We start from the raw sequence: 27,285 nt of genomic DNA, 5'->3' as shown, positions 1-27,285 counted from the left end.
TATTTGTGGCTTATCGAAAATATTAATAAATAAGCTTTGCTTCATATCAAGATATTGTGTTAAATACACCAAAGCCTTCTTCATAAAGTTCTTTGAATTTTTGCTTTTGTTGAAACCTGTATTGTTGAAGCTTTGTGAGTGAAGCATGTAGTTTGAGGTAGTGTTCCCTTAATTTCCCGAGTGAGGAAAACTTCTCGGTTGGAGACTTGAAAAATCCAAGTCACTGAATGGTTGTGAGACTGCCGAGTATTAAGGTGCAGTAGCATATGGTGGGAGTCTCCCAAGTCTTTAGGCGAAGAGAGTTGCCGAATGAGGTGTCTCGCTTGTTACTAATTTGTCAAAGTAACGAATCCTTGTTTCGATGTCACACATTCGCATATGCCTTATCTAAAAATATTTCCAACTTTTGTGTGTTTGATGTTGCATGCTATTGACTAGACAAGATTAAGTGCAATTAGTAGCTTTTCTCTCTTTTTCATCTTTTCTTTGGTGGAATTGCTTTTCGTTTCCACTAATCAGCCTGAGTGGATGCAAGATAACACCATTCTCTATAGCTCAGATCGCAAAGTCGTCTTCATGAAAGTTGTTCCTTATCTTGTGAACTACAACATCTCCAAATTTGAGATCCATCGGAGTAGTACAACTCCAGAAATTCAGGTATGATGAGTAACTGTTCATCAATTTTCTGTTAACCCGTCAGACTTGTTGTGAGCTTCTAAACTCCATTTTTTCTTGTTCATCTCAACATACTTTCTTCATCGAAGTTGTTCCTCACCTTGTCAGCTACAACATATCCAAATTTGAGATCCATCGGAGCAGTACAAATCCAGAAATTCAGGTATGATGAGTGAATGTTCATCATTTTTCTGTCAACCTGTCAGACTTGTTGTGAGCTTCGAAACTCCATTTTCTCTTGCTCAGATCAACATACTTTCTTCATCGAAGTTGTTCCTTAACTTGTGAACTACAACATATCCAAAATTGAGATCCCTCGGAGCTGTATAACTCAAGAAATGCAGGTATGATGAATGACTGGTTATTATTTTTCTGTCAACCCGTCAGATTTGTTGTGAGCTTTGAAATTCTATTTTCTCTTGCTCAGATCAGCATGCTTTCTTCATTGAAGTTGTTCCTCAGCTTGTGAACTACAACATATCCAAATTTGAGATCCCTTGGAGCTGTATAACTCAAGAAATTCAGGTATGATGAATGACTGGTTATTATTTTTCTGTCAACCCGTCAGATTTGTTGTGAGCTTCGAAACTCCATTTTCTATTGTTCAGATCAGCATGCTTTCTTCATTGAAGTTGTTCCTCATCGTCTCTTTCATAACATATCAAAAATTCAGAATGAACTAATGGTTAAATATTTCCAGATCTTCGAAACATCACAGCAGCTTCGAAATCTGCAAGAATCCGACTGTCATGTTTGGAGCTTCAACACTTTAATTTCCGTCGCTCAAACAGAAATGGTTCCTTCTTGAAAGTTGTTCATATGCTCAAAAACTATAGGGTGTCCAAAATTCAGCTCCATTGGAGAAGAGCAGAGGTTGCAGAAATTTGATAGATGAAAGGAGGCGGAAGAGGGAGAGAGAGAAAAAGTCTCTTGAGTTGGATTTCTATTTTGGGGCAGATTCCAAGTTTTGTAGCACCTTCATTATTGATGAATTGCTTGTACTTTTGTCCATTATGAAACTTGGGACTTTGGCTTGTTGTTGGATCTATTATAATATGTTTGGGAACATATATAAGTGAATAAATAAGAAGGAAAATTTTGGGCCCTTGTGGGTGTAAAAAAAAAAATGTTTATGTTTACCCAAGTGTTTTTGTACAAGTTCAAGGGCATCTTGGGTTTTGTGAACAAAATTTGTTTATTTGGAGCAAGGTTTTGTGTTGAAGCTTTGTAGGTGAAGCTTTGGAGGTGAAGTTTTGATGGTTAAGCTTTGTAGATGAAGCTTTCTGGGTGAAGCTATGTAGGTGAAGCTTTGTAGGTGAAGCTTTTTTAGGTGAAGCTTTGTAGGTGAAGCTTTTTTAAGTGAAGCTTTTTGGGTGAAGTTTTTTTGGGTGAAGCTGTGTGGGTGAAGCTTTTTAGGTGAAGCTTTGTGGGTGAAGCTTTTTTAGGTGAAGCTGTTTGGGTGAAGCTTTTTGGAGGTGAAGTTTTTTTTGGGTGAAGCTTTTTTAGGTGAAGCTTTTTGGGTGAAACTTTTTGGATGAAGCTTTTTGGGTGAAGTTTTGGAGGTGAAGCTTTTCGGGTGAAGCTTTTTGGATGAAGCTGTTTAGGTGAAGCTTTGTGGGTGAAGCTTTTTTAGGTGAAGCTGTTTGGGTGAAGCTTTTTGGAGGTGAAGTTTTTTTTTTGGGTGAAGCTTTTTTAGGTGAAGCTTTTTGGGTGAAACTTTTTGGATGAAGCTTTTTGGGTGAAGCTTTTCGGGTGAAGCTTTTTGGATGAAGCTGTTTTTTTTTTTTTTTTTTTTTTTTTTTGGCGCTTGACACGGTCTTCATTTGCTTGTTTTGTAGTGACTGTGGAAGACGGATTGCTTTCTGATTGAGAAGGGTTCCGGCATCGCTTTGCACCATCTTCATGTGGGTAATATAAGAACTTCCTTATGTTTTGATCATGCATGTAGTGATAGAATTTGTTTCTTCTTATTGTAGATGTCAGAGCCTGGAAGTTCTAGTGATGAGGGCTCTTCTAGCTTTAGCTCTAAGTCTGAGTCTGCAATGTCGGAGTCTTCAGGGTCTTTGTTAGAGTCCTGTACTAGAGAAACATTGGATGATCTTCCCAACCGTCGAACTTTAGCTATTGCTAGTTCTTCCTCCATGGCGTTGGGTGAGGGGGTTTCTCCTGATATGTATTTGCCTCGGCGGAGGCATGGTTATAAGCCTGCGCCATCACCTCAGAGTAAGTCTTCCAAGTATTGGCATTGATCATGTATTTAAATAAACAATCACGTAGGCCTGCCGTGAAGGCTTTGAGGGCAGTCTTGTCGTCTGCCTCGGCACACCGGGAGTATTCATGGCTGAAGCGGCCATCATACATACGTAATGACTCGTCTGGCTTCTGGCGGATAGTGTACAGGTCATCTGCAGAGTGCAAGCGATCGGTTTGGAAAATGTGTTGGGAAACAAATAGTTTCCTCAATTCCTCAAATGAGTCTACCGTCTCAGGTGTAAGACGACAATACCAATTTAGAGCTCCGCCAGAGAGGGTGGAGGGGAAGAGAAGACATCGCTCTTCGTCGGTGTGCATCCAGTATGCCATGGTGGACTCAAAGAGGTTAAGGTGCTCAATCGGGTCCTCTTTTCCAGTATAAAGTTGCAAGCCAAGCTTTTGCTTTGTCTTTGCTTGAAGGGGGGTGTTGAGGATCCTCCTTGTAAGAGGGCCAGGCCTGGGTTGGTTCCAGTCAGGTATTTCAGCCTGACGTTCAGCCTTCAACTTGTTTACTTCCTCAAGAAGTTGTAGGACAAGGGGGTCCTGAGCGGAGTTATGTGTCACTGGAGCTTTCTTTCGTAAATCTCCATCTCCTATTGGAATTAGGAAGGTTTGATCAAGGGCATGTGATTTCTCCCTGGACTCGCTGTACTGGCTTCCAGGGTATGTCTGTCGGAACACCTCTGAGTCCCCTGTACCCTCATGTCTCTCTAGGACTTGTTGCCCCTTCCCCAAATTGGTGGCCGGCTTGGGCCGTGGCAGGGGACCGAGTCTCTCAGAAATCCTTGGGTCATTAATCTTTGAGCTTATATGGATGGAATTCTCTCGACGTTGCTTCAGGAAATCCCGACAATCGCGAAAGACGGCTTTCGATCCTTCTGCCCCTTCAGCAAAGAGGTGTCTCCCTCCACTTCTCATGGTTCGGGTCGAAGCAACTGGGTTAAGAGAAGCCTCATGTTGATTATCAAGTCGAGGGGTAATCTGTTCCCTATCAGGGATATCTATGTCGAATGCATATGACCCTCCATGTTGGAGGGCACCCAGTTGATGGTTGACTTCCACGGGGGCAACAAGCTCGCGTGTCTGAGCTTGCCTAGCTTCGTGGAGTGTCTCGAAGAGCTTCTCATATTGCTCCTGGAGGACCTCATTCCTCATTGCTATCTTGTTGTTCTGAGCTTCCAACTCATCGACTTTAGCTTGAAGAAGAACTCGTTTTCCTTCCTTCTTTCGTTGTTTCGCACTATGTGCAAGGGGGGTGTCATTCTGTGTGTTGTGGCTTCCTTCGCTTCCCATGCTGGAGAGGGATGCCTGATCAAAAGGAAGTGTACGAATGATAGAAACCAGCTTGACACAGCTGAAGAGAGTAGGAATAAGTGTCGTTTCCCACAGACGGCGCCAAATGTTGATGCACAAAATCAGCGAAGACTTTGGTACAACAGAAAGTGTCAGGTTTTATGACCTTCGCTTGGTTGCTTCGGTCACTAGTGAGGATAAGTACGTAAATGAATAGAGACAGAGAAGCAAACACAGGATGTACGTGGTTCACCCAGATTGGCTACGTCCACGGAGTAGAGGAGTTCTTATTAGTAGTGAAGGGCTTACACAAGTACAAAGGATCAAGCTCTCAATTTAGTGAGTTCTTGTGAATGATTTAACACAAATGGCATTAGGCAATATTGTGGGGGAATGACCCCTATTTATAGAAAAACTTGTAGCTTTGTCACATTGACATGTGTCATGTTATGATTGGTTCTTGATGTCGACACGTGCTGCGCTCTGATTGGCTTCTAATCTTGACACGTGTCGAGTAGTGATTGGCCTCCTGGTCGGAGGGGAACTCTTCTGGATCCTTGACAGTATAGCGTTGGCCGGTGCTCGGTAGTTTCGGGATTGGTCAAGTATGGTACAAACACAAAGCAAAGTCATTTATTCTAGGAAGTTAACTCTAAGACATCAATACATGATTTACATCCCTACAATCAAGGAACTAAATATCCTAAATGATATTGTCGTCTAATACTCCCCCTTAAGGTGGAGTGTGAATGTCAAGAACACCCATCTTGCCAAGAAGAGATTGAAACTCAGCTTGCCCTAATGGTTTGGTAAAAATGTTGGCTAGTTGCTGTCTAGTAGGGATATAGGTAGTCGTAATAACCCCAGATTGAATCTGTTCACGAACAACATGACAATCGATTTCTATATGCTTATTACGCTCATGAAAAACCGGGTTAGCTGCTATATGAAGGGCATCTTGATTATCACAGTATAATTTGGCCGGTCCATGATGATCCACACGTAAGTCAGCTAATAAAACCTTCATCCATGTAAGTTCACATGTGGCTAAGGCCATGGCACGATCCTCAGCTTCGATCGAGGATCTTGAGACAGTAGACTGTTTCTTGGTTTTCCACGACATTAGTACACCTCCGAGGAATATGCAATAACCCGTAACGGATCTTCGTGTGATTGGGCATCGAGCCCAGTTAGCATCATAATAACCTATCAATATTAAACTTCCATTTGAGGGAAAAAGAAGGCCTTGTCTAGGCGCCCCCTTCAAATAACGCAAAAGACGGTGAACCGCATCGAGATAAGGCTTTCTCGGTTGTTGCATAAACTGACTGAGGATATGAACTGAATACGAAATCTCTGGTCTGGTGATTGTGAGATAAATAAGTTTCCTAACAAGTCTTCTATATTGCGAAGCATTGTGAAGAAGCGGTCCTTCCGTTGGAGATAGTTTCAAGTTTTCTTCCATGGGAAATTTTGTAGGTTTTGCACCCAGTAAGCCGGCCTCATCAAGAATGTCAAGTGTATATTTTCGTTGGGAGACTGAAATCCCTTGAGAGGGACCGAGCTACCTCTACGCCAAGGAAATATTTTTAAGTGTCCAAGGTCCTTAGGTCATTGATTCGAAAATGGGTGTGAAGAAAATGCTTAAGATCGTGGATGGCCACCTCATCGTTACCTGTGATGATCATGTCATCGACATTAATGAGTACAGCGGTAAATGAGTGTCCACGCACCTTAGTAAATAGAGAGTAATCCACCTTGGACTGTTGGTAGCAGGCTTGGTGGGTGGTAGTGGAAAATTTGTGGAACCAAGTGCGTGAAGCTTGCTTGAGTCCGTATAGGGATTTGTTGAGTCGACAAACATTGTTCTCCCCCTGTCGACAAAGACCAGGAGGCAAGTGCATATAGACTTCTTCACAGAGGTCACAATGAAGAAAGGCATTTTGGACGTCTAGTTGATGAATGGACCAATTGCGTACGAAGGCAATAACGAGGAAGCAATGCATTGTGATTAATTTTGCAATGGGAACGAAGGTTTCTTTGTAATTGATACCTTCCCGCTGTGTAAAACCTTTGGCAACGAGGTGAGCTTTGTAGCGCTCAACAGTACCATCAGAGTTGTACTTGATCTTCTAGACCCATTTGTAACCCATGGCGCGATGATCGGGAGGAAGGCGAGTGAGTGTCCATGTGTTTTGTTGGTCAAGAGCAAGAAGTTCAGCGTCCATTGCAGCCCTCCAGTTGGGATCACTATGAGTCTGCTCAAAGGATATAGGCTCGACAGTAATGGTAATAGCACAAGCAAAGGAGCGATGCGAAGGAGAGATGTGAGCATAAGAAACATAGTGAGATAAAGGATAACGAGTACCTGACATGGAAGAGGATGAGGCGCTAGGGTGTTGGACATGATATAAATGGTACCCTTGAAGCCGTACAGAAGGCTTGGAGACGCGTCCAGAATGGCGAGGAGGAGGTGGTGGATGAGTTGTGTTTGGGTCAGTTGAGGGTGTATCGGTGGGGGAAGGATGGGTGTGGGAAGAGATGTCGTGGGAGGGAGATTGAGGTGAGGAAGGGGTAGAGTTATTTGTAGATTGTGGCATGGGTGTTGGTAGGAAGATAGGACTCACGGGTGGTGATGGAATAGGCGTGAAGAGTGGAGGTAGTATTATGGGATAAAGGTACAGGGTGTTGGGTTGAGGGATGGTCATGAGGTGTAAAGGTGTCTTGAGTAATAGAGGGGTCAGGTTGGTGGGGTAGGGGTAATACTAAAGTATCAAGTTGATGATCAGGTTGGTGAGTAATATAGGGAAAAGTGGTTTCATGAAAAACAACATCACGGGATGAAAAGAATTTATGAGTGGCGAGATCATAAACACGGTAACCTTTTTTACCTAAAGGATAACCAACAAAGATGCACCGTTTGGCACGTTGATCAAATTTGTGAGTGGGGTGGAGATTTGTGGCATAACATAAACAACCAAAGACTCATATGTGGGAAAAATCTGGAAGATGGTGATGTAAAAGTTCATATGGTGTTTTGTGAGAAATGAGTGGTGTAGGTAAACGATTAATTAAGTAACAGGCAGTTTGTATGCTTTCCCCCTAAAACATCAATGGCAAATTTGCTTGGAAACTGAGTGCTCGACCGACATTCAAGAGATGACAGTGTTTCCGCTCAACAAACCCATTTTGTTGGGGTGTTGACGAACAAGAAGTCTGAAAAATAATGCCTTTGCTAGAAAGAAAAGAACACAATGAAGTGAATTCACCTCCATTGTCAGCCCGTATCGTTTTGATCATATAATTAAATTGTGTGTGCACCCAAGCAATGAACGAACGTAACAACCCTTGTGTTTCATATTTAAAATACATAAGATGATCCAAGTGTAACGAGAATAATCATCAACAATGGTTAAAAAATATCGAGCCCCCGAATGGGAATTGACTCGATGAGGTTCCCAAATGTCACAATGTGTCAAATCAAAAGGTGCGGTAAAAGAAATAAAACTTGACGGAAAAGATAAACGGGTTTGTTTTGCAAGGGGACAAACATCACATGAATGACTGGAATCAACCATGATCGTTGGAACTTGCTTGTTTAAAACTTGAAAAGGAAGAATGGAGGGATGACCTAAACGTTGGTCCCAAAGGTTGGAATGACGGCTAACATTGTGGATGAGGCTAGGGTTTTGTTCTGGCGCCAAGTAATAGAGTCCATTATATCGCTTGCCCAGGCCAATGGTCCTCCTCGTATCCATGTCCTGTATCATACAAAAATCCGGAAAGAAAATCACTATGCATCTTAGTGCCTCAGTAAGCTTGCTCATAGATAACAAATAAACCCGAAAATTGGGTACATGTAGCACATCATCAAGTTTAATATGAGGGTTAACTCGTATGGAACCAATGGTTTCAATGGTCACTGCCCTCCATTGGGCATCTGAATGGACTTGAACATGGACAAGGATTTCTTGTTAAGCAAGTGTGATAAGGGAGATATGTGATTTGTTGCCCCGCTATCAATAATCCAATATAATATTTTCTGTGAAGAAACTGCTGACATATTTGAGGAAGGTGTGATTATACCTGTAGCATTTGCATAGTGTTGTGTATTACCATCGAGATTGGTCTTCTTAAACATCACCATTAGTTGATTGTATTCCTCCGTGGTAAATTTTGGACCATCACTAGTTGTTGCCTTGTGTCGTGGTTCAACACCTTTGATGGCTTCGGCTTCCCCCTTAACTTGGTTGGCAGTAGGCTTCCTCTTGTTGGGAAGTTTCATGGATTTCCCATGGTATTTGTGGCCAGGTGGAAAACCATTCAAGTAAAAACACTTGTCCATAGTGTGATATTTCTGATCACAATACGTACACTGAAAGGGTGTGTTTCCCTTGGATGTCTGAAAAGCTTACACCGCAGGTTCCCTGTTATTGGTTACGTTCATGGCATGTAGATTAACATTATTACGATTGAGAGAAACCTCCACTTGTTTCTCTTGTTGAAGGACAAGAGAGTATGTATTTCGAGTGTCGGGAAGTGGCTGCATCAGTAGTATTTTCCCACATACTGCGGCATATGACTCGTTTAATCCCATAAGGAATTGCATCACTCTTTCTTTCTAATCTCGGTCGCTGATCTTCTTCAATCCTTCGCAGGTGCAGGTCGGGGGTTCATGATAGGACGACAATTCATCCCATAGTGCCTTCAACTTGGTATAGTAGGTCAAGATAGATTGTTGTTCTTGCATGTGTTTAACAATGTCTCTTTTGATCTGATAGATGCATGTATCGTTTCCTTGTGAGAAGCGATCTTGCAAGTCCGCCCATACATCTGCTGCTGAGGTGTAATACGAAACGCTACTCGCTGATATCGTCGTGTACAGAGTTTAAGATCCAAGCAAGGACCATGTCATTGCATCTTTGCCATGATGCAAACTGTTTATCAGTTTCTAGTGGAGGATCGATGGTGTCATCAACCAATCCAAGTTTGTTTTTGGTGCTCAAGCTGATTCGCATTGCACGACTCCAGGTATTGTAGTTGCTCCTTGAAGTGTTTTCGAAACTAAGATGTTCCCAGGTTGATCGGAGGAGTGTAAAGAAAAGGGGTTTGAGATATCAATGGACATCTCTGTTGGTTTTTGGTTTGCTGTTGGTTCTCCCATGGTGGGGATTGTTGTGTTTAGTTGATGTTGTGGAAGCGGCTGGGTATTCAGAGTCACCAGAAACGGTGCTCTGATACCATGTTAAAATATGGAATGGCTAGGGTTTGTAGAATGCTAGGGCTATATTGTTGATACTGGGGAATACTTGATATATTTTCTTATTAACATAATCTGTACAGAGATACAAGATTTATACAAAGCAAAGTCATCTATTCTAGGAAGTCAACTCTAAGACATCAATACATGATTTACACCCCTACAATCAAGGAACTAAATATCCTAAATGATATTGCCGTCTAATAGGCATCACATCCTTCAGTAGAGTCACACTCATCAACGACCCTTGCCACCACACTCCTCCCATTAGCACTTATGGATGTTGTTGAGGCATCTTCCTCCATTGTTATACCATTCAGTGGACAATGCCACAACAGGGATGCTGTCATTGTGGTATTTGTTGTCACATTCTGATGGACCGCCGCCATCTCCACCTTTCTCAAAACTGTTAAGAGTGAGGTAGGCCTTGGTGCTCCCGGACAATGGTGGTGAACATGTATATGTTGGGTACATTTTGCCTCCTATAAAACAGTCAGAGTCATTCTCCTGGTTGCATTGTCCAGGAGGGGGCTTCCTTCCTCTAATTCTGCTGCTTGGACGACATTGCTTAGCTTCAGTGACCAAGCAAATTGTTGAAAGGAGAATGATTTGAAGGACAAGTGAACCATTTGAGAAAATTGCTAAGTTCTTCATTTTCTGAATGTTTCTATGAATTGGGATGTGATTGATGCCTAAAAGCAATTGAGGGTGGCATATATATATGTAGCTATATACCTAGACAAAATAACAATCAACATTCAACAAATATTGTTCATCTTTTCTTTCTACTTTCTTTTTTAACATCTTAAGAAATCATTTTAAGAGAAATGGTTTTCTTATAGTATAGGAATCAACCAAGTTCATCTGGATAATTTCAAATTGGCAGCATAATGGTAAAACAAAAATGATGCTTGTATGCGTTGCTATAATAAGCCACTTTTGGAGATTTTTTATTAAAATTAGTAAAACCTTAATTTAGATTTTTTTAAACTATTATGGGGAAGATTCAAAACTATTACAATAATTTAGGAGAGAGAGACCTTGAACTCAGGATGCATGGATGGAACCGAACACCTTATCTACTAAGATATTGGACTACATGCTTAATTTATATTTTACATTCATCTCTTTTTAAACTTATTGTAATAAGAAGGTAAGTATGCCTTGACATGAAAAAAAGAAAAACCAAACAGACAGCTGCTTGAAGGTATGAGACAAGACCTAGATAACAAATTAAAACAAAACAGACGTAGAGTGGTATGTATATGATTATGTAATATTACTTTATGATTTACAGTAGACTAAGTATAAGAAAAAGAAGTTTAAATATATTGACTTCTTAAATAATATAGTACTGGTAACATATTATAGAGCGCAATCCACAACGACAATATTCGTGAAGCAACAAGCAAGATGGAAACTAATGTAACTAAGCGTTGGACCAAGTGATATCTAGGCCACCCCTTTGGTTTTGAGGCACACCCAAGAATGTTGTTAGGACAAGGAGCCTGGTAATCATGATCTACATCACATCCCTCAGTCGAGTCACATTCATCCACCACCATCGCCACCACGCTACGTCCGTTACCATTAATTCTGATGTGTTCATGGCACCTACCTCCATTGCTAGGCCATCCAGTCGATAATGCCACAACTGGAGTGTTGTCATTGTGGTATTGGTTGTCACATTCTGATGGACAGCCACCATCTCCTTCTTTTTTTTTCTTTCTCAGAACTGTTAAGAATGAGGTAGGGGTGGTCCATCAGAATGTGACAACCAATACCACAATGACAATATCCCAGTTGTGGCATTATCCACTGGATGGTTTAACAATGGAGGAAGGTGCCTCAACAACATTACTATAAGTGCTAATGGAGGAGTGTGGTTGCTACGGTCGTTGATGAATGCGACTCTACAGAGGGAAGTGATGCAGACCATGATTAATTGATTATCAACCGCATTGCCCTAACAACATTGTTGATGCATCAAAGGCTGTCTGGGAGGCCTTGGGTGTGCCTCAAAACAATTGGGGTGACCAAGATATTACATAGTCCGATGCTTAGTTACATATACACTAACGTGATCCTTCTGGCTAGCTTGTTGATTTTATGTTCCCTTTATGTAAAATGTGATATAATATATTAGAGCTATTGAAGTTTAATAAAGTTGTCGTGACTCATGATTTCATTTAAAATCCAAGTGATGAGAGTGCATTTATCTAAAAGTTTTTTGGGGCAATTTCATTATATTATTCCTCTATGTCTATGACATCTTACTGGCCAGAGAAGACCTTGAAGAGTATGCATTTTTCAATTCCTGTTTTTGATTCACTCCAACAGCGATATGTTTAAACTTCAAACAGGAAGCAGCCAATTTTAGTATACATAAAATACGCCAATTTTAAGATTAAGCCTAGAACCGCAAGTTAGTCATACTGCGTATAATTTTAACTTGCGAATCAAATATTTGCACTCACAGACTGCAGGCCGTGACAGCAATCTCGGTGAGTTTTAACATAGTACGATCTTTCGAACATTGTGGTCTTGCCAGCTAATGTTGTTTCCCAACTCTTGTTTTCCTCATACTTTTTCAAACGTTCTCAAACGTTTTCAGACTTCATCCGAAAATATTTGAGAGGCGACTATGCAACTTAAAGGGTGTGTGGCTTCATCCTTTCCTCATATTTTTTTTATAGGGTGAATTATCAATTTAGTCCTTAAATTCTCACCTAGTGAAAATTTGCTCCCTAAACTATTTTTTTTAAAGAAAAATCAGTCATTAAATTATAAAAAATAAAAAAATAAAAAACTACCAATTACATCCCAAATATTAGATTCGAAGCTACTATATTCAATTTTTCGTCAATTTAAGTCACGTTACTTGCATGTGATACACATTGAAGAGTAGATTGGTAATTATATCATAAAGAAATAGTGTATGGAATTAACTTTGAAGGGTAAACTAGATGTTAGATTTGCAACCTATATGAAATATTAAGAGCTTATAGGAGAAAAAGACGGTATTACACTATGGAATGTGTGAAGTGATTTTAGTTGACGAAAAATTGAATAAAATAGTTAGAACGAAATTAGCAATTTTTAATGAATTTAGGAACTTATTTTACCGAAAAATAATTCAAGGACCTAATTTTCACTGAGACAAAGGTTTATGAACTAAATCGGTACTTCACCCTTTTTTATATGTTCTTAAACGTTCTCAAACTACGTCTGAAAAAGATTACTTAAATCCGAAATTTGCTCTCCATAGTCCATCTTTCCAATAATTATCATACCGGAAAGCCCAAACCCAAAGTTCAAGCCCAAATTTGCTCTCTATAGTTTATCTTTCCAATCACTTGATAAAAAGTGTAATAAAGTATGAGAAACTTTTGGTGTGAGTAATGTGATACAATAAGATAGAATGAGATTTCTATTAAAAAAACTCCAACAAAGAGGACAGTGGACCCTTTTGAGAAAAATACTGAGCTTGTCATATGCCTTCCTTTACTACTTGGGCTCTTATGTGGGGTATACTTGAGAAAACACTTGTGGATGGGGTGTGTATATGTATATATATATATATATATATATATATCTTGTGGGTGGGGTGTGTATATGTGTGTGTATATATATATATATACATATATATACTAGCCTCCCTGCACGCGCTCATGCGTGTGCGGAAGACCCTTTTATAATTACGGCGTTTGAGGAGCAACTTATACAATTTAAATGTATTTATCTACGTGGATTTGAAAAGTGAATTAAACATTAAAAGAATGAATGTAACCTTATCATACATTTGATGGAAGCAAAATATCTTTGTACACAACATTTCTTGTGAAGACTCCCATAAATTAACAAACACATAAAATACACAGGAAAACAACATAACACACTAATTATGAACAAACCACCAAAATTAGGACTTCAATTTAAACACGATTAAAAAGCCAATTGCTGTTTAGCTCACCAACCCCATTGAATGAAAACAAATTCAATCAGAAAACAAAATATATTAATGCCACACATGTACAAAATGTTGGTGGGGATGAGCAATACCTTATCATGGCCATGTATAACTTAATCAAAGCAACGTGAGAATTCCTGCAAAATTAAAAGAAAAGCATGTAAAGAAAAAAGAAATCAAAATTTTTTAGTACTTCATCTCAAAAGCCAGAAATTCATCTATTGCCACAATGGCAGCACCAATTTCCATTGATATAATTAAACAGTATACATAAACAAAGAAATCATCTTTACATCTTGCAGATCAACTTTCATAAAATACATCAATTGTTCATCTAACAAATAAAAAATAAAGTTGAAATCTTTTCCAAGCAGATGCTACACATACGAAATTCTTTGAGCCGCACAATGTTGCTCAATATATCATGGAGTATTAATCAGTCAGATAACCACAATCAAGGCAACACCAATAAAAACAAAAGCAAAAATTCCATGCTTAAAGTAGAAAAAGTTCACTTCTGTTGTAACGAATCGACATTAGAATCAAGCAACCAATTTATAAAATACGAATTTAAAATGTAACTATTTAATGTGTCTAATGAACCTGTGAAATCAAATAGTTAAACCCTAAACCCTAAAAAGCTACTAATATCAGTAAAAAAAACCAAAAAATAAAAATAAAAAAATGTTTCCAACGTATGAAGAAAAGTATGATGCTTCAGTGCAGCAGCAGAGTTGGAAGTCAGAGTCCTATGATTGGTGGCATATTATCTTTGAATTTTGATTCTTTCAATTGATCAGATTCAAGATTTCGAAACCAAATTGGACCCCTCCTTCCCCTTTAATTACAGAATATGCCCCTAAAAACTCAATAAATTAGAAACAAACTAAAACCTGGGATTGGTGAAGTCCGTACCTTGGAAAGTGCTTAACGAATGCTGCCAGATTACTTCTCTGAAGAGGTGACTTTCTTCAAAGATTACTCAATATCAATAGTGTCTCCATCTGTGGGATGAAATAGCAACTGCTAACCCAAGCCCATGTACAGCTTCTTTGGCTCTTAAAAAACAATTGCTACATCTATAGTTTATCAAATTAAGATGTAACACAATTAAAAAAAAAACATGAAATCATAAATATAGCTTCGATATCTTAGAGAAGCCTAAACCAAAAGGTGAAAAAACAAACTTTCGATAAAAAAAAAGTTAACAATAACTGAAGACTCCGAAAATTGAGTCCCTTTTCAGAATTGTTGTAATAAAAAAAGGTCGTACCCAGTGCACAAGGCTCCCGCTTTACGCAGGGTCTGGGAGAGGTGAATGTCGGCTAGCCTTACCCCCATTTATGGAGAAGCTGCTCCCAAGTCTCGAACCCGAGACCTACCGCTCATGGGCGAAGGCACTTGCCATCACACCAAGTGCGACCTCTTAGAATTGTTGTAATAAAAAAAATAAAAAAAATAAATGGCAACTATAAATAGAAATAAGTTATTACAATTGAACCAACCTGTGCTACTGCTGACCCATCAGCAGATGCAACCGCCCCTACATTAAAGCAGGAACAAGTTCGATTCACATGGCTGAATAAACTTGAGGGTTGCATAAATGAAGTTATTACTAAATAAGGAATAGAGAATCCATGATATTGACTCTAATGTAGGCTTTAACTAACCAAGGGCTGAAGAAGTCTCTCTAGCTTCGAGTAGTGACTTGCCATCAGGGAGTGCAAAATCACAAACTGTGATCACAACAGGTGAATTGAGATCACCTTCAAAAGTTCGCAATGGAATAACGTAAATGACAAATAAACTGATTCAATATATTCTTAAAAAAAGACCCTAAAAACATCCTTAATTGAACCCACAAAATACAATTAATCTAGTAGTTTAATCCAAGAAAAAAATTTCTTCAAATCAGAACGGGAGGCAAGCTTTCTGGTATTAAATTTCTTTCAATCAGAATGGAATTCAGCTTGGATTTTCTCAAGAATTCCACGAAAGATATATACATTTGGTGATAATCGTACACGAGATTCATACAATATTTTCATATCTTGCATAAAAATTAGAAATTAAAAAAAATAGAAAAAAAAAAGTAGCTTCTGCCGCTGCTCTTGAAAAGCCAAAAAAATTAGATCCTATATACTTATTATATGCAGATTATTTGCTTGTAGCTAAAGAACAGAACCAACACAAACATGCAAATAAAAAAATTCATGAAATGTATTTCTACTAATCTATAATTCCGATTTGAATTCGAATTCACAGGAAACAAATACATAAATCCATGAAAAAAATTAGCCATATGTAAAAAGAAATAAAGTGTAAAGTAGATGATTTCATCAGAGAGCTTACCTCTGCAATCGTCTTTAAGAAATCAAGCATGGTCCTGCAAGCAGCCACAAAAATCGACACCACGCAAAAAAACAAACTAAAATACCAAAAGCAGCATTTAACATAAAAGCCAAATTCTGGCAACACAATTTTTCTCTACTAAACTCACATTTTCCTGAATCTAGTTCAAACGATCATCATTTAGCTTCAATACTACTGCATTTTGTCAAGGACAATGGTCCCTGCTTGGGCAGATCCAGAAAATGGTTTGATTGACTCATTTTCAAAACAAACAAATTTAAATAGGCATTTCAGGAAAGACATAAGGTAACATGATTGGTTCTTTGTACTTTATAAAATCTTCATGCATATGTTGTTTGCTTCTTTCTACAATTTTGATAATAATCTACATTACTCGGGTGAAACTCAAAACATTCAATTATCACCTCACAATATCCTTGACAAAGAGCATATATTTGGCAAACTGCTGAACATTTAATTGCTGGTCAATTAGAAGAGGTATGAGCAGCGGGAGCACATGCTCTGCAACAAATTCTACCCCATGCTGAAAATCATGAAGCAAAGACAATGAATTATATCTTGGAGAACAGTCTGCTAATGCTGAGGATATATCAAGGAAGAGATCGTTGGTGGTCCAAGTTGACCAATAGCGATCTCTTGCACCGGCCTTCGGACATAGTTTCCAGCAAACCTTAACGGCGGCCGGAGAACCACAGAACCAAGAGTAAAAAAGGGAGTGCGGGAAGCAGCCAAAATACAGAGAAGATGGCAAGAGAGAGGAGAAATGGAAAGCATACGAAAAAAAGCAACATGGGTACTGGCTAATCTCCCAAACCCCACTTCTGCTAAAGCTACATGCCATTGATTATGATTAAAAACTAAATTAATCAGATCAATAATCGCTGATAAATAATGGGTTATGTTTCTTTTCATGAATTCGGGCTCAAAATACGAACTGTAAATCCAAATTTTTGAAATTTAATTGCTTTATCTCCTTACCCGATAAAACCTCCTCCTTTGGACCTCAGAAACAGCAGAAAATACTGAACTAGAAAACCCCTTTCAAAAACCCTAACCCTAAATTGCCTACAACTCCGAAACTGAAAGATTTGATGTTTTGTGGTGGTGGAGGTTGGGGCTATGAGTTGAAGCAGCGGAGGAGAGAGCGACAGAAGCAGAGGTTTGTGAGAGAAAAGTCGAAACGGAAAGGGGCAGGGCATTATTTAAAAATATATTTACAAAAGTACCCTTATCGAAGCGGATGACACCAAGCTGAGCCTAGGAGTGTTTTGGTCCAATTACTTTTGTCGAAGCGGATGACACCAAACTGAGCCTCCAGCTTTAGATAGAGTAAACCGCCAATTTACTTCTTGAATTATCACTCAACTCTCAATTTTTCTTTGAACCTTTTAATTGGAAATTAAGGACTTAATTTAATTTTTTTGGCTGATTTGCCCCCTACCATTACATTATGTTTGGATGAAGAAATTTAAGATTATTAAGGAATTTTAAAATGACGGAAATTGAAATGAAGGGATTTTATTTTCTAGAATTTGTGAATTTTGTTGTTTGTTTAACTTAAAAGAACAATAGAATTGAAAACGGAATTTGTTAATTTTAAATTCCCAATCATAGAAATTGAGAAATGACACATATGTACATGGAATTTAAACTTGGAAATTGGAGGTCCCAAATTCCAAGTTTTTTTTCCACGCGGAAATTCTAAATTTCTATGTTATTAATCTAAACAAGGGAATTGGTGCATGTCAATTTATAAATTCTGACTTTTATCCAAATTCCAAGTTTATTTCCCTCATCCAAACAGTGTATTAGTTTTTCATAGATTTCATCCAAATTAACGTTAACTCTTATCATAAGCAAACCACGTAACTCTCATTTGTGGATAAAAGCGTCACTTCACTAAACGTTTAGACACATAAGCTATAGAATCACACATATTTGCATAGGTTTATATTTTAGAAATCCAAGGTTTTCGATTATTTTAAAGAATGAAACGACCGAACTACTCACACATGTTGTGCACATGCTTCCATTTAATAGAATTTTGGATGAAATGAATGAAAAATTAACAGCATGGGGCAACTCATCCAAAAAAATTAGTTTAAGTCCTTAATTTTCCAATTAAAGAGTTCAGGGGAGAAATCGAAAGTTGGGTGATAGTTCAGGGGGCAAATTGACAATTTACTCATAAAAGATAACCACGTTCTCTTGTTTATGTTAGCAGATGACAAAATGGCATCATGAAGAAAGTGTAAGGGTTTTAAGACTTTTGGTGTCCCACATCGGGAAACACTAAAGGTTCATTGCCCTTTATATAGATTTAGTGCTTTGGTCCAGTAATTAGAACATGGACCATTTGGAAATGGATTGAAGGTTTGGGCCTTATGGTTGTGTGGATTAGGCTTGTAAAATATAGCCTAAACGCAATTAATATTAATTAATCAAGACAAGGGCCTTGGGGCACTTGGAGCCTTGAAATTTAAAATTAATCTGATTCATTAATTTTAATTTTCAGATTAAGTTTTTAATTAATTTATTAATTAAAAACGTTTTGATTAAAAGACACAGCTCTTAGAAAGAGTTGTGTACTTTCAAATACACTGAACATGTATTTGAGAGGGTGTGAAACAACCTATATATTCACAATCACAGTATCCTAGTTAGATCATCCTTTCTTCCTCTTTTTCTTCCGTACAAAATTTCCAGAGAATAAGCACACAAAGCAAATTCACTAGAATTCTAGAACTCAGTGCGGGTTGTAGAATTAGGTAGTTGAATCCTAGTCGAGCAGACGTTGTAGAACCACAAGCAGAAGAGTGGGACGGAAATACTGTTCGAAGGACATAGCTTTTACGTTAGCCTCTACCTTCTGTAATCAAGTTAGTACCATTGATATTCTTATATTAATTTCTATATTTATTGTGTAATTTCATTCTGCACAACAAGTATTTTTGGTTAATAAAATATTAGAATTTCAAGTTTTGTTTATTTCTGAATTGTTCTCCAATAGAAAGCTAATACTTGGTATATCTTTGCCAACTCCTGCTTTTGCTATCTCTGGTTTGGTAACTGTTTTAATAATAAAATTTTAATAAAATAAATAAACAAAGATTAATGTAACTGAATATGCTGGTCTTGTAAGTTTTCAAATTTTGGTTCAATTTAAAATAAAATATGAAACTCAAAAACTAAAACTTAAAAATTATAATGGTCATCAAACAGGTAAGTGATTTATTTTTAATATAGATCTGATGTATACAGATGGCTGAGTGGGTTGAAAACAAAATGATTGACAAAAATCAAAAGGAGTGGTCAATCTCTGATTTAGGCCCATGATACCTTTATGAAAAAGAACGACACCACGGTTCAAACCCAAGGAGGGGTCCATCACTTTTCGTTTGTCGTTTATTTTCCTAAGGACCTTGAGCTTCCCCAAGGGATTGTGATTAAGTTATTTAAGTCGTTGGCTTCTTAATATCATCTTTCAATCAATAATCAAAACAGCCTTTCAGTTTTCAGTTAGAATCTGGTGAACTTTAGAACTTGTTCTTCAAGGGCTTATGTTGGTATCCCTGTTAGTTTCTGTAAACACGGGAATTCCTGCAATAAACGAGACAAGAACACGTGTACAAAATAATATTTGTATTAATGATTTAGGGGTTACAATCTCTTCTACAAATTCATCCTCTGATTTTATCTTTGAAACGTGTAGATGTAGTGTTGTTGATCCAAGGGCCGTCGGGGCTTGATCTTGAATTGGTGGAAGTTCTTCAAGAGGGGCGTTAGGGCTTGATCTTGAAGGAGGATTTCACGAAGAACGAAGAGGGCTTTCTTGATCCTTCGGGATTTGCTTGAGAGCTTCAGAGTTTCGAGGCTTCAAGGCTTTGGTGTGGAGTGAATTCTCTTCCAATTTGGGAGTAGAGAAAATGTATGCCAAAATCCTCCCTTGATTCTTTGATGGAGGAGCCTATTTATAGGCTTTGGGAATGAATCACCACCATCCATTTGTTTTGGTGGATGTTGTAGGTGAATTTGGGTGGATGTTGTAGGTGAATTTGGTGGGTGTTGTAGGTGAAACTTGGGTGGATGTTGTAGGTGAAGTGAATGAATGTTGTAATTTTAATACAATGGTCAACATTTATTACACTAAAATCTCAATGTTTACAAATGTAATCTTAATGCAATGACTAACATTTATGCCACCGAAATTTCAATGTCTACAAATGCCCCCACTTCAAGGTGCGTTGTATACATGTGCTTGTTACATGTAGAAGATGCGTTTTGAAGTCCCTTAATGCAGTCGTCGACCCAAGGGCCGTTGAGGCTTGATCTTGAACTGGTCTGGGAGTTTCTTCAAGTGCCGTTAAGGCTTGTTCTTGAATTTTGTTTGAAATTTCTTCAAGGGCCGTTGAGGCTTAATCTTGGATGAAATTGGACCACAAGGAGCTTCGTGAAGTAGACAATCCTTGGCTTTGATAATGGATGACTCGGCACGTATTTTGTTGTGCTTGTTGACTTTCCACAGCTTTGATCTTGAACTAGGCTGGAGGAGTTTTCTGGTTGCCTCCAAAGGACTTTCCACAGACTTAATCTTGAACTGGATTTGACTCAAGGGTGGTGGATACTTGATCTTAAGTCAGGGTCGTTGAGGCTTGATTTCGAACTTAAACATGACCGCGAGCAGTTTCAGGACATGCATGCTTTGAAAGATCAAGGAAGTTCGCAGCATTTTCATATGAACCCTGAGCAGTTTGGTCAACAGTATGATCTTCAAGATCGATGGGCTCTTCTTCCAGTTGGTGACTTGATCTTTAAGGATTAGCGAGACTTTGCTCTTCGGTGACAGTGCCAGCGAAAGGTCGTTAAAGCTTCTCGAGCCTTTTGGGTTAGAGCAACGGTGTCCAGCTTGGATCTTTACTTGAACTCCTCCGTCTGGATGATGTGGTCATGCAGGGAAGGGCTTGGTGCTTCATGATTTGTTCCAGCTCGTTGTGTTGCATTCTTCTCTGCTTATTTCTTTTGCATGGCTGAAGCGATGTGCAACCTTTTGCCTTTAAATGGTTCCTCGGAGCACCACCTCTCAGCGACTCACTCATGCTTGGCAGCTTCAGTGCAAAGAGCCGATGTCAACAGATCCACACTCTTGAAGCATTTGCTGAGGGAATTCGAGACATATTAGCAGTTGAAGATGAGCACTCGAGAGCAACGCTAGGTAAGTAACCAGGCAAAGGTTCCGGGCAATCAGTTCCTGGTCGGACATTTAATTTCAGGTTCCGACTGATTGCTTCCTTTCCCCTTGTTCTGCAGGCAAGAGCAAGGGCAGAGGAGAAGATGGGGGAAGAGCATGATATGAGATACCTTTGCTTTCGACCCCAGTGATATGAGATACTTTTGCTTTTGAAGAAGTAGCGGACGATCAGCACATGCATTCGTCGCGCCTGTCTCCATATGCTTCGATGCATCATCTTCATCTGCATCATCTTCACCTGCATCATCTGTTTTCCAGGCAGACGTGATAGACGAAGAGGAAGCAGAAGATGTTGACGATGCGTATTCGAGAGCATGGCTAGGTGAGCAATCAGGAAAGGTTCCGAGCAGTCGGTTCCTTACCAGGAGCTTGAGTGGAGGTTCCGACATATTGCTTTCTTTATCCTTGTCTTCGTAGTGAAGAGGGAGGACAAAGAAAAGGATAGGGAGAAAGCATGCTATGAGATACTCTTGCTCTCAACCCCAGTGATATGAGATACCTTTACTCTGGTGTGGCTTGGTTGAAGAGGCGCTTCCAGGGAGGAAGAAAACTGAATTTTGGTTGCAGATGCCCTTGGTGAGGAAGAAAGGTCAGGCTGGATGTGTTTTCAGGGAGGAAGAAAACTGAGTTTTGGTTGCAAATGTCTTCGGCAAGGAAGAAAGGTCAGGCTGGATGTGTTTTCAGGGAGGAAGAAAACTGAGTTTTGGTTGCAGATGCCTTCGGCAAGGAAGATGAGTCAAGCTAGATGTGTGTCTTGCTATAGGATGGAGGTCGAATTATATGGTGAGCTCTCAACATCAAGTGGTAGGGTGAGCGTGGCCTTGTCACCCACGCTTGTCGGCAGAAGTGCGGTAGTTGGCGTAATGGACCTCACACGTCTTCAACTTTGTCAGTGATATCTGACGAAGTTGCACGTGATAGCCGAAAGCTGAGATTGTGTCTGAAAAGTGTCGACGGACTTTACGCAGAAAAATCCGGGTTTTGAAATTCGGAGAGTGGTGTTTCTTCGATTTACGAACGAATGGTTGTGCTGCCTCTCCTTTTAAAGAGGTGTCAATTGTATTCAACACGCACAATTTGAAGATTGCCTGTCCGTGAAAAATTATCTCTACTACTCTTTACTTCATCCAACCTTTTTCTTTTAGTATTTTTTGAAAATGACTTCCCCTTTTAACATTTGCTTAGATTTGAGTCTTAGCAGCGACACAGGTGCACCGCGTCAGGGTAATGTATGGCGCCCGTCTTTTTTTTCTTCTAATGGCCCTCTTACAGTTGAAGACTCTGTGATGAGGGATGCAACAACGGCTACGGTTGTAGCTAGAAACCTCCTCACTCCTAAAGATAATAGGATACTTTCACGACGGTCCGATGAGTTAGCCGTTCAAGAGTCCCAGGCTCTCAGTGTCCAGTGTGCGAACTCTGTTTCCAACATGGGCCAACACTTACTTGCTCGAACTCGCCAGGTTGAATCATTGACAACTGAGGTGGCAGCTCTTAGTCAAGAGATTAGGCAGCTCAAGCGTGAGAATAGAGAGTTGCATGTGCTTACAAATAGTTATTCGACGAGCATGAAGAGGAAGCTTGATCAGCTGACGGACTCCGAAGGTCGAATTCAAAGTGACCATCGGAAGTTTGTGGATGTATTCCAGAGGCACTTTTTGCCTTCGTCATCTGGAGTTCGACCAAGTATTGAGGCTCCGAATAAACTATCTTCGGTGCCTCCTTCTTTTAGGGTTCCACCGAGTACCAAGGCTCCAAGTACTGAGGCTTCACACAAGTGACATTCGTGGAGGCTTTTTCTACTTTCTTTCTCTTTTTTTTTTTTTTTTGTTTTGTTTTTTTTTTTTTTTTTTTTGTAATTTCTCGGAGATATTAATGGACATGCCTTATTTTATTCCGTATGTTGTGTTGAAATGCAAATAAAACGTATATCTAACTAAGATGTATTACTTCCCTATACACCCACTTCCTTTTAGATAGTGACTAGTGCACCCATTTCTTTTTCCATTATTGACTTGCTAATAGTAATATGCACTTGTGAGTGGCTTGACGATAGCACGATTGGGTTTCTTGGTGGCCTTCCTTACTGCACTGCGTTCTTCTCGCATGCGGACCATCTTTTCACTTGCATAGTCACCTTATTACATTCTTCACTGCACGCGGATTGCTATTTGCACAGTCACCATACTGCAGAGGATGCTGCATGCCGGTTATTGTTCGCACAGTCACCGCACTTCTTTTTGCTTCTCTGTGTTCTTTTACATACGCATATATATGTATACACACATCCCGACATACATATATATCGAGCCATTACTGCACAACCATTGCACATCCACTGTATTTGCTTGCTATCTTGCATCCTGATTGCCTTGTACTGTAATCCTGCGCTACTGTTGATTGCACGCACTGCTTCCTCGCCGCACTGCGTTCTCCATGTTTGTTGCCTGTTAAATTGGGTGCTGGACAAAACCGCAAGGGTGAGTTGCTTTGGACGGGGAGAAGAGAAAGCAGTCATCTAGTAAGTTCCTTTACGCAGCCTTTACTCTGTGAGGTGTTTATTTTAAACCGAGCACGATTTTGACATGTACATATGCATATGTATACATATATAGACATTTGATTGTCCTGCCACCATCACTGGGCACATATTGTTTATATATATATATGGAAGTTGGATGTTCCATCTGGTCGTTTCATCACCCTCACTGCATTGCATTCTTTTTTGTGTCCGTTGAACCCAGACATGTTGCTGCAGCTGTTCTTTGAAGGAATAAAGCAGATCAAGGTCTTTCTCATCCATGACCCCAACATCCCCCATCGGCTCCCGTGTACTTGTCGACCACGCTCTGGGACTGCACGAAGAAGAAGGAGAAGAGAAGAGGGGTGCAATCCAAGTTCCATGTCCCAGCAGCGAGGCAGAGAGGGGGATACAAAGCGTCAGTTAAATCAAATTCAAAGGCAGCAGCAGAGCAACGGAAGTACACAAACCTCCGAACCCAAGCCCAAGACTTCAATCCTTGAACACTTTTGGAGCTGGGGATCTCAACCAGGAAACTTATCGAAGATCTGGCGGCGAGAGGAGATGACGCCTGGTGGAAGAGCTGTTGAGGTAATGGTAGAGAATAGTTTCGGCATTTGAAAACTGGAGCAAAGAAGAAGGGCGACCGTGACTTTGATGTCGGATCCAGCTAGGGCCCGGAGCATAACCGGGTCAGAATTGAAGACCTTGATCCGTCTCAAGCTTTGGGACTTCAGAAGCTGTACCTCCTCGTTCGTTGACGAACCATCGGCGCTTGGACTTGGTCTCGCCGGAGCTGAAGCCAGCGGAAAGGTTGGTGCTGAAAAGGAAGATGTGTTGCAGAGGAAGGCCTGCCATCACTGGATCTGTAGGTCGAAGCCCAAGTGGAGTTGTGGAGATAGAAGTTGGTGGCGCCATAAGTACCAGAGCTCCGGGAATCTGTGAAGGAAGAGCACCGATGGGCCTGCTCCGATCGAATAGAAACCCAGATCTTGTGGCGGCGATGTTTTATGCAAATCACAGCTTTATAAACCTCACTGATGCCGATTATGGAAGAGTCGAACTGGATGTTGTAGAGACGGCGAAGCTCGGCGACTCGTCGAATGACGTGCTTGGAGTCGTCGAGGTCAAGCTTCCTTGCTATGTCAGAGAGAATGCAAATCCCTCTGCACACCCACCCTCAGAAGCTTCCTCTGGCATGGCTGCAATAGGTTTGGACGTTGGGCTTGACCCAGGATTAGGGCTTGGGCCGGGTCTTGGACCTCGGAAAGGTAGTCTTTTCTTGTTTGGAGCTTGACCAGCTGCCTTACAAATTCAAGCCCAATAACAGGATTTGTCCTGATTGCTGCACCAATGGGATTTAGGACCGATTCCATCCACTTTGGTTTAGGGACGGCATTTAAAATGGAGAAAAACCCCACTTATATATATATATATATATATACACACATTTGTGCAAAGAAATTGTAATAACATTGACCTTCATTAACCAAACCTTTAATAAAATGTTTATTCTTTATTTTGATGTGATGCTAGGAATCTTTAATTTTGGGGAAGACAAAGCATGATGCTGGGAACCTCATGAAGCTTTTAGAGACATGGTATTTGGAGTGAGCAGGACGTGGGCATATCTATGCTTTATGTTGCCTAGGGTTTGTGCAAGATACTGCAACGGGGTTTCGCTGTGTAGTGCCTTTTGATCACAGTTTTTCCCTCGGTGGTGCGCTGCCGTGTGGTGCTATGCAAGAGACTGCAGTGGGGCTTCGCTGTGTAATGCCTTTTGGTCACAGTTTTCCCTTAGTGGTGATGTCGCTGTGCACATTAACCTTGCTGCTTGCCATGGGCTCTTTGCCGCTGTTGCTCGGAGCTTGTTCCAGTGCGTCACCTTTACCTTGTGGGGTTGTGCAAAAGACTGCAGCAAGTTTATGCTGTGTAGTGTCTTTTGGTCACAACTTTCCTTGGTGGTGACGTTGGCGTAATGCTCACCTTTGTAATACGGCTTTGTGACCAAATCATTCCTTTAAAGAAATAAAGTATTCATATTTCTTTTTATTCTTCAAAGTGTTTGTATTTTTTTTTATGATGATGTGACTGTACTTGAAGTTTTGAAGTTTCAAGTTGCCTACGTACCCCCGGTTGATGGGGGATCAAGTCATAACGTAGTTCAAATGAGCGATAATTTTTTTTTTCTTTTTTTATGGTGATTTTGATGATGATTTTGCCGTACACAGTTTATGCTCTTACGGGCCAGGAGCCTTGTGCCGTAGCCTTTTAGGGGTAGTAACGCTTCAAGAATTTGCCATTGATGGGACCGATCTTCAAGCCGTCTTCTGCCATGATTAAGTAGGCGCCGTTCGTGTAGACCTCTTGTATTACGTACGGTCCATCCCACTTTGATGTGAACTTGCTTTTTGTCTTATGAGTCGTGATGATAGGCCTTCGTAATGCAAGGACGAGATCTCCAGTTTGGAAAGACCTTGGGCGGACCTTCTTGTTGAATGCCTTGGATAGCCGTGCTTGGTAGCATTCCAAGTGTTGTTGAGCTTCGAGCCTTCTTTCGTCGAGTGATTCCAACTCTTGAAGGCGCAACTTTGCATTCTCTTCATCAGTCAAGCCTTCTTGTATAGCCATCCTAAGTGAGGGGATTTGACTTTCTAGCGGTAGAACAGCTTCCACGCCATATACGAGAGAATAAGGGGTAGCTTGGGTAGGAGTCCTATGCGTTGTCCTATATGCCCAAAGTGCTTCGCTTATTCTTTCGTGCCAGTCTCTCTTTGTTCGGCCGATCACCTTCTTTAAGAGGTTGCACAATGTTTTGTTGAATGCTTCTGCGAGACCGTTGGCCAGAGCATGATACATGGAAGACTTGTGCTGCTTGAACTTGTATTTCTCACAGAGTTCGTCTACAAGTCGGTTGGAGAACTGTTTTCCATTGTCAGTGATAATGTAGCGAGGCACACCATATATGTGGATGATATGCTCTTTGATGAAACGGACAACAGTTTCCTTTTTTACTTCCCTTAGGGGTATGGCTTCAGCCCACTTGGAGAAATAATCTGTTGCAGCTAGGATGTAAGCTTCTCCTGCAGACGACTTTGGAGTAATTGGTCCCACGACGTCCAATCCCCATGCATCGAATGGCCATGAAGCAGCTGTAGGGTGTAATGGTTCAAGTGGTTGATGTATGAAGTTGGCGTGGAATTGGCAGGCTTGGCACCTTTTGGCATGTTCCAGGCAATCCTTCACCATACTTGGCCAGTAGTAACCCATTCTCTTGAGCTGGAAATGTAGCTTTGGTCCAGATTGATGCGCCCCGCACACGCCTGAGTGTGCTTCTTCCATGGCTTGATTGGCTTCTTCCTCACCTAGGCATCTCAGAAGTACTCCTTCGAAAGAGCACCGGTAGAGTGTTTCTTTGTAGTAGAGGAAGCGAGGTGCTCGTCGACGTATTTCAGAGCGGTGTCTAGGATCATTTGGAAGTTTTCCATACTCCAAGTAGTCAATCAATGGTTGTCTCCATTCTTCAACATCGACTGGAAGTACCGAGATGACATTTGTATCATCTAGTATCATTTCGGTGGCGAGGGGGATGACCCATCTTTGGCAAATTGGCACATCTGCAGCTTCGTCTTCTCCTAGTGTCATACTCGAGGCTAGGTTAGCGAGAGCGTCTGCCATTTGATTTTCTTTTC

At 40.3% G+C, this 27,285-nt stretch overlaps 2 protein-coding genes and 1 long non-coding RNA gene across 25 annotated transcripts in view; 1 reads left to right on the top strand and 2 right to left on the bottom strand.

The window, feature by feature from the left end:
- Nucleotides 1-517: 517 nt before the first annotated feature.
- On the top strand, nucleotides 518-1,709 carry LOC139193939 (uncharacterized). The gene is made up of 5 exons (XR_011578498.1): nucleotides 518-657; nucleotides 765-838; nucleotides 922-1,019; nucleotides 1,103-1,200; nucleotides 1,376-1,709. It is a non-coding gene; the product is annotated as an uncharacterized lncRNA (long non-coding RNA).
- Nucleotides 1,710-6,353: 4,644 nt separating this feature from the next.
- On the bottom strand, nucleotides 6,354-6,821 carry LOC139197596 (uncharacterized). The gene has a single exon (XM_070825329.1). It carries the CDS (start codon nucleotides 6,819-6,821, stop codon nucleotides 6,354-6,356), a length of 468 nt encoding a protein of 155 aa, XP_070681430.1.
- A 787-nt stretch (nucleotides 6,822-7,608) lies between these two features.
- The window catches only part of LOC103426316 (uncharacterized), a 42,623-nt gene continuing 22,946 nt past the window's right edge, over nucleotides 7,609-27,285 (bottom strand). For 2 of the 23 annotated variants that reach the window (XR_003768834.2, XR_011578476.1), the window contains exons 4-9: nucleotides 16,229-16,347; nucleotides 15,804-15,837; nucleotides 15,122-15,217; nucleotides 14,957-14,994; nucleotides 14,367-14,530; nucleotides 13,262-13,588 (exon numbers count right to left, since the gene is read on the bottom strand). Coding sequence is in view for 1 of the 23 variants with exons in the window: in XM_070817753.1 (XP_070673854.1) it covers nucleotides 14,962-14,994; nucleotides 15,122-15,187; nucleotides 15,804-15,837; nucleotides 16,229-16,654; nucleotides 16,803-17,023 (780 nt within the window). In the remaining 22 variants the exon portion in view is untranslated. Of the gene's footprint in view, nucleotides 7,983-9,517; nucleotides 10,054-13,261; nucleotides 13,589-14,366; nucleotides 14,531-14,956; nucleotides 14,995-15,121; nucleotides 15,218-15,803; nucleotides 15,838-15,951; nucleotides 16,046-16,228; nucleotides 16,655-16,802; nucleotides 17,249-27,285 lie in introns of those variants that run through there. The other 21 variants (XR_003768836.2, XR_011578482.1, XR_011578488.1 and 18 more) reach the window with 20 other exon arrangements.

The sequence above is a fragment of the Malus domestica genome, chromosome 01 (assembly GCF_042453785.1).
Source record: "Malus domestica chromosome 01, GDT2T_hap1".
NCBI classification, from domain to species: Eukaryota; Viridiplantae; Streptophyta; class Magnoliopsida; order Rosales; family Rosaceae; genus Malus; species Malus domestica.
This window is presented reverse-complemented; position numbering and strand designations above follow the sequence as displayed.

Excerpts from the sequence above, each read along its gene's own strand:
- LOC139197596 (XM_070825329.1), bottom strand. The coding sequence starts at position 6,821 with ATGCCACAATCTACAAATAACTCTACCCCTTCCTCACCTCAATCTCCC.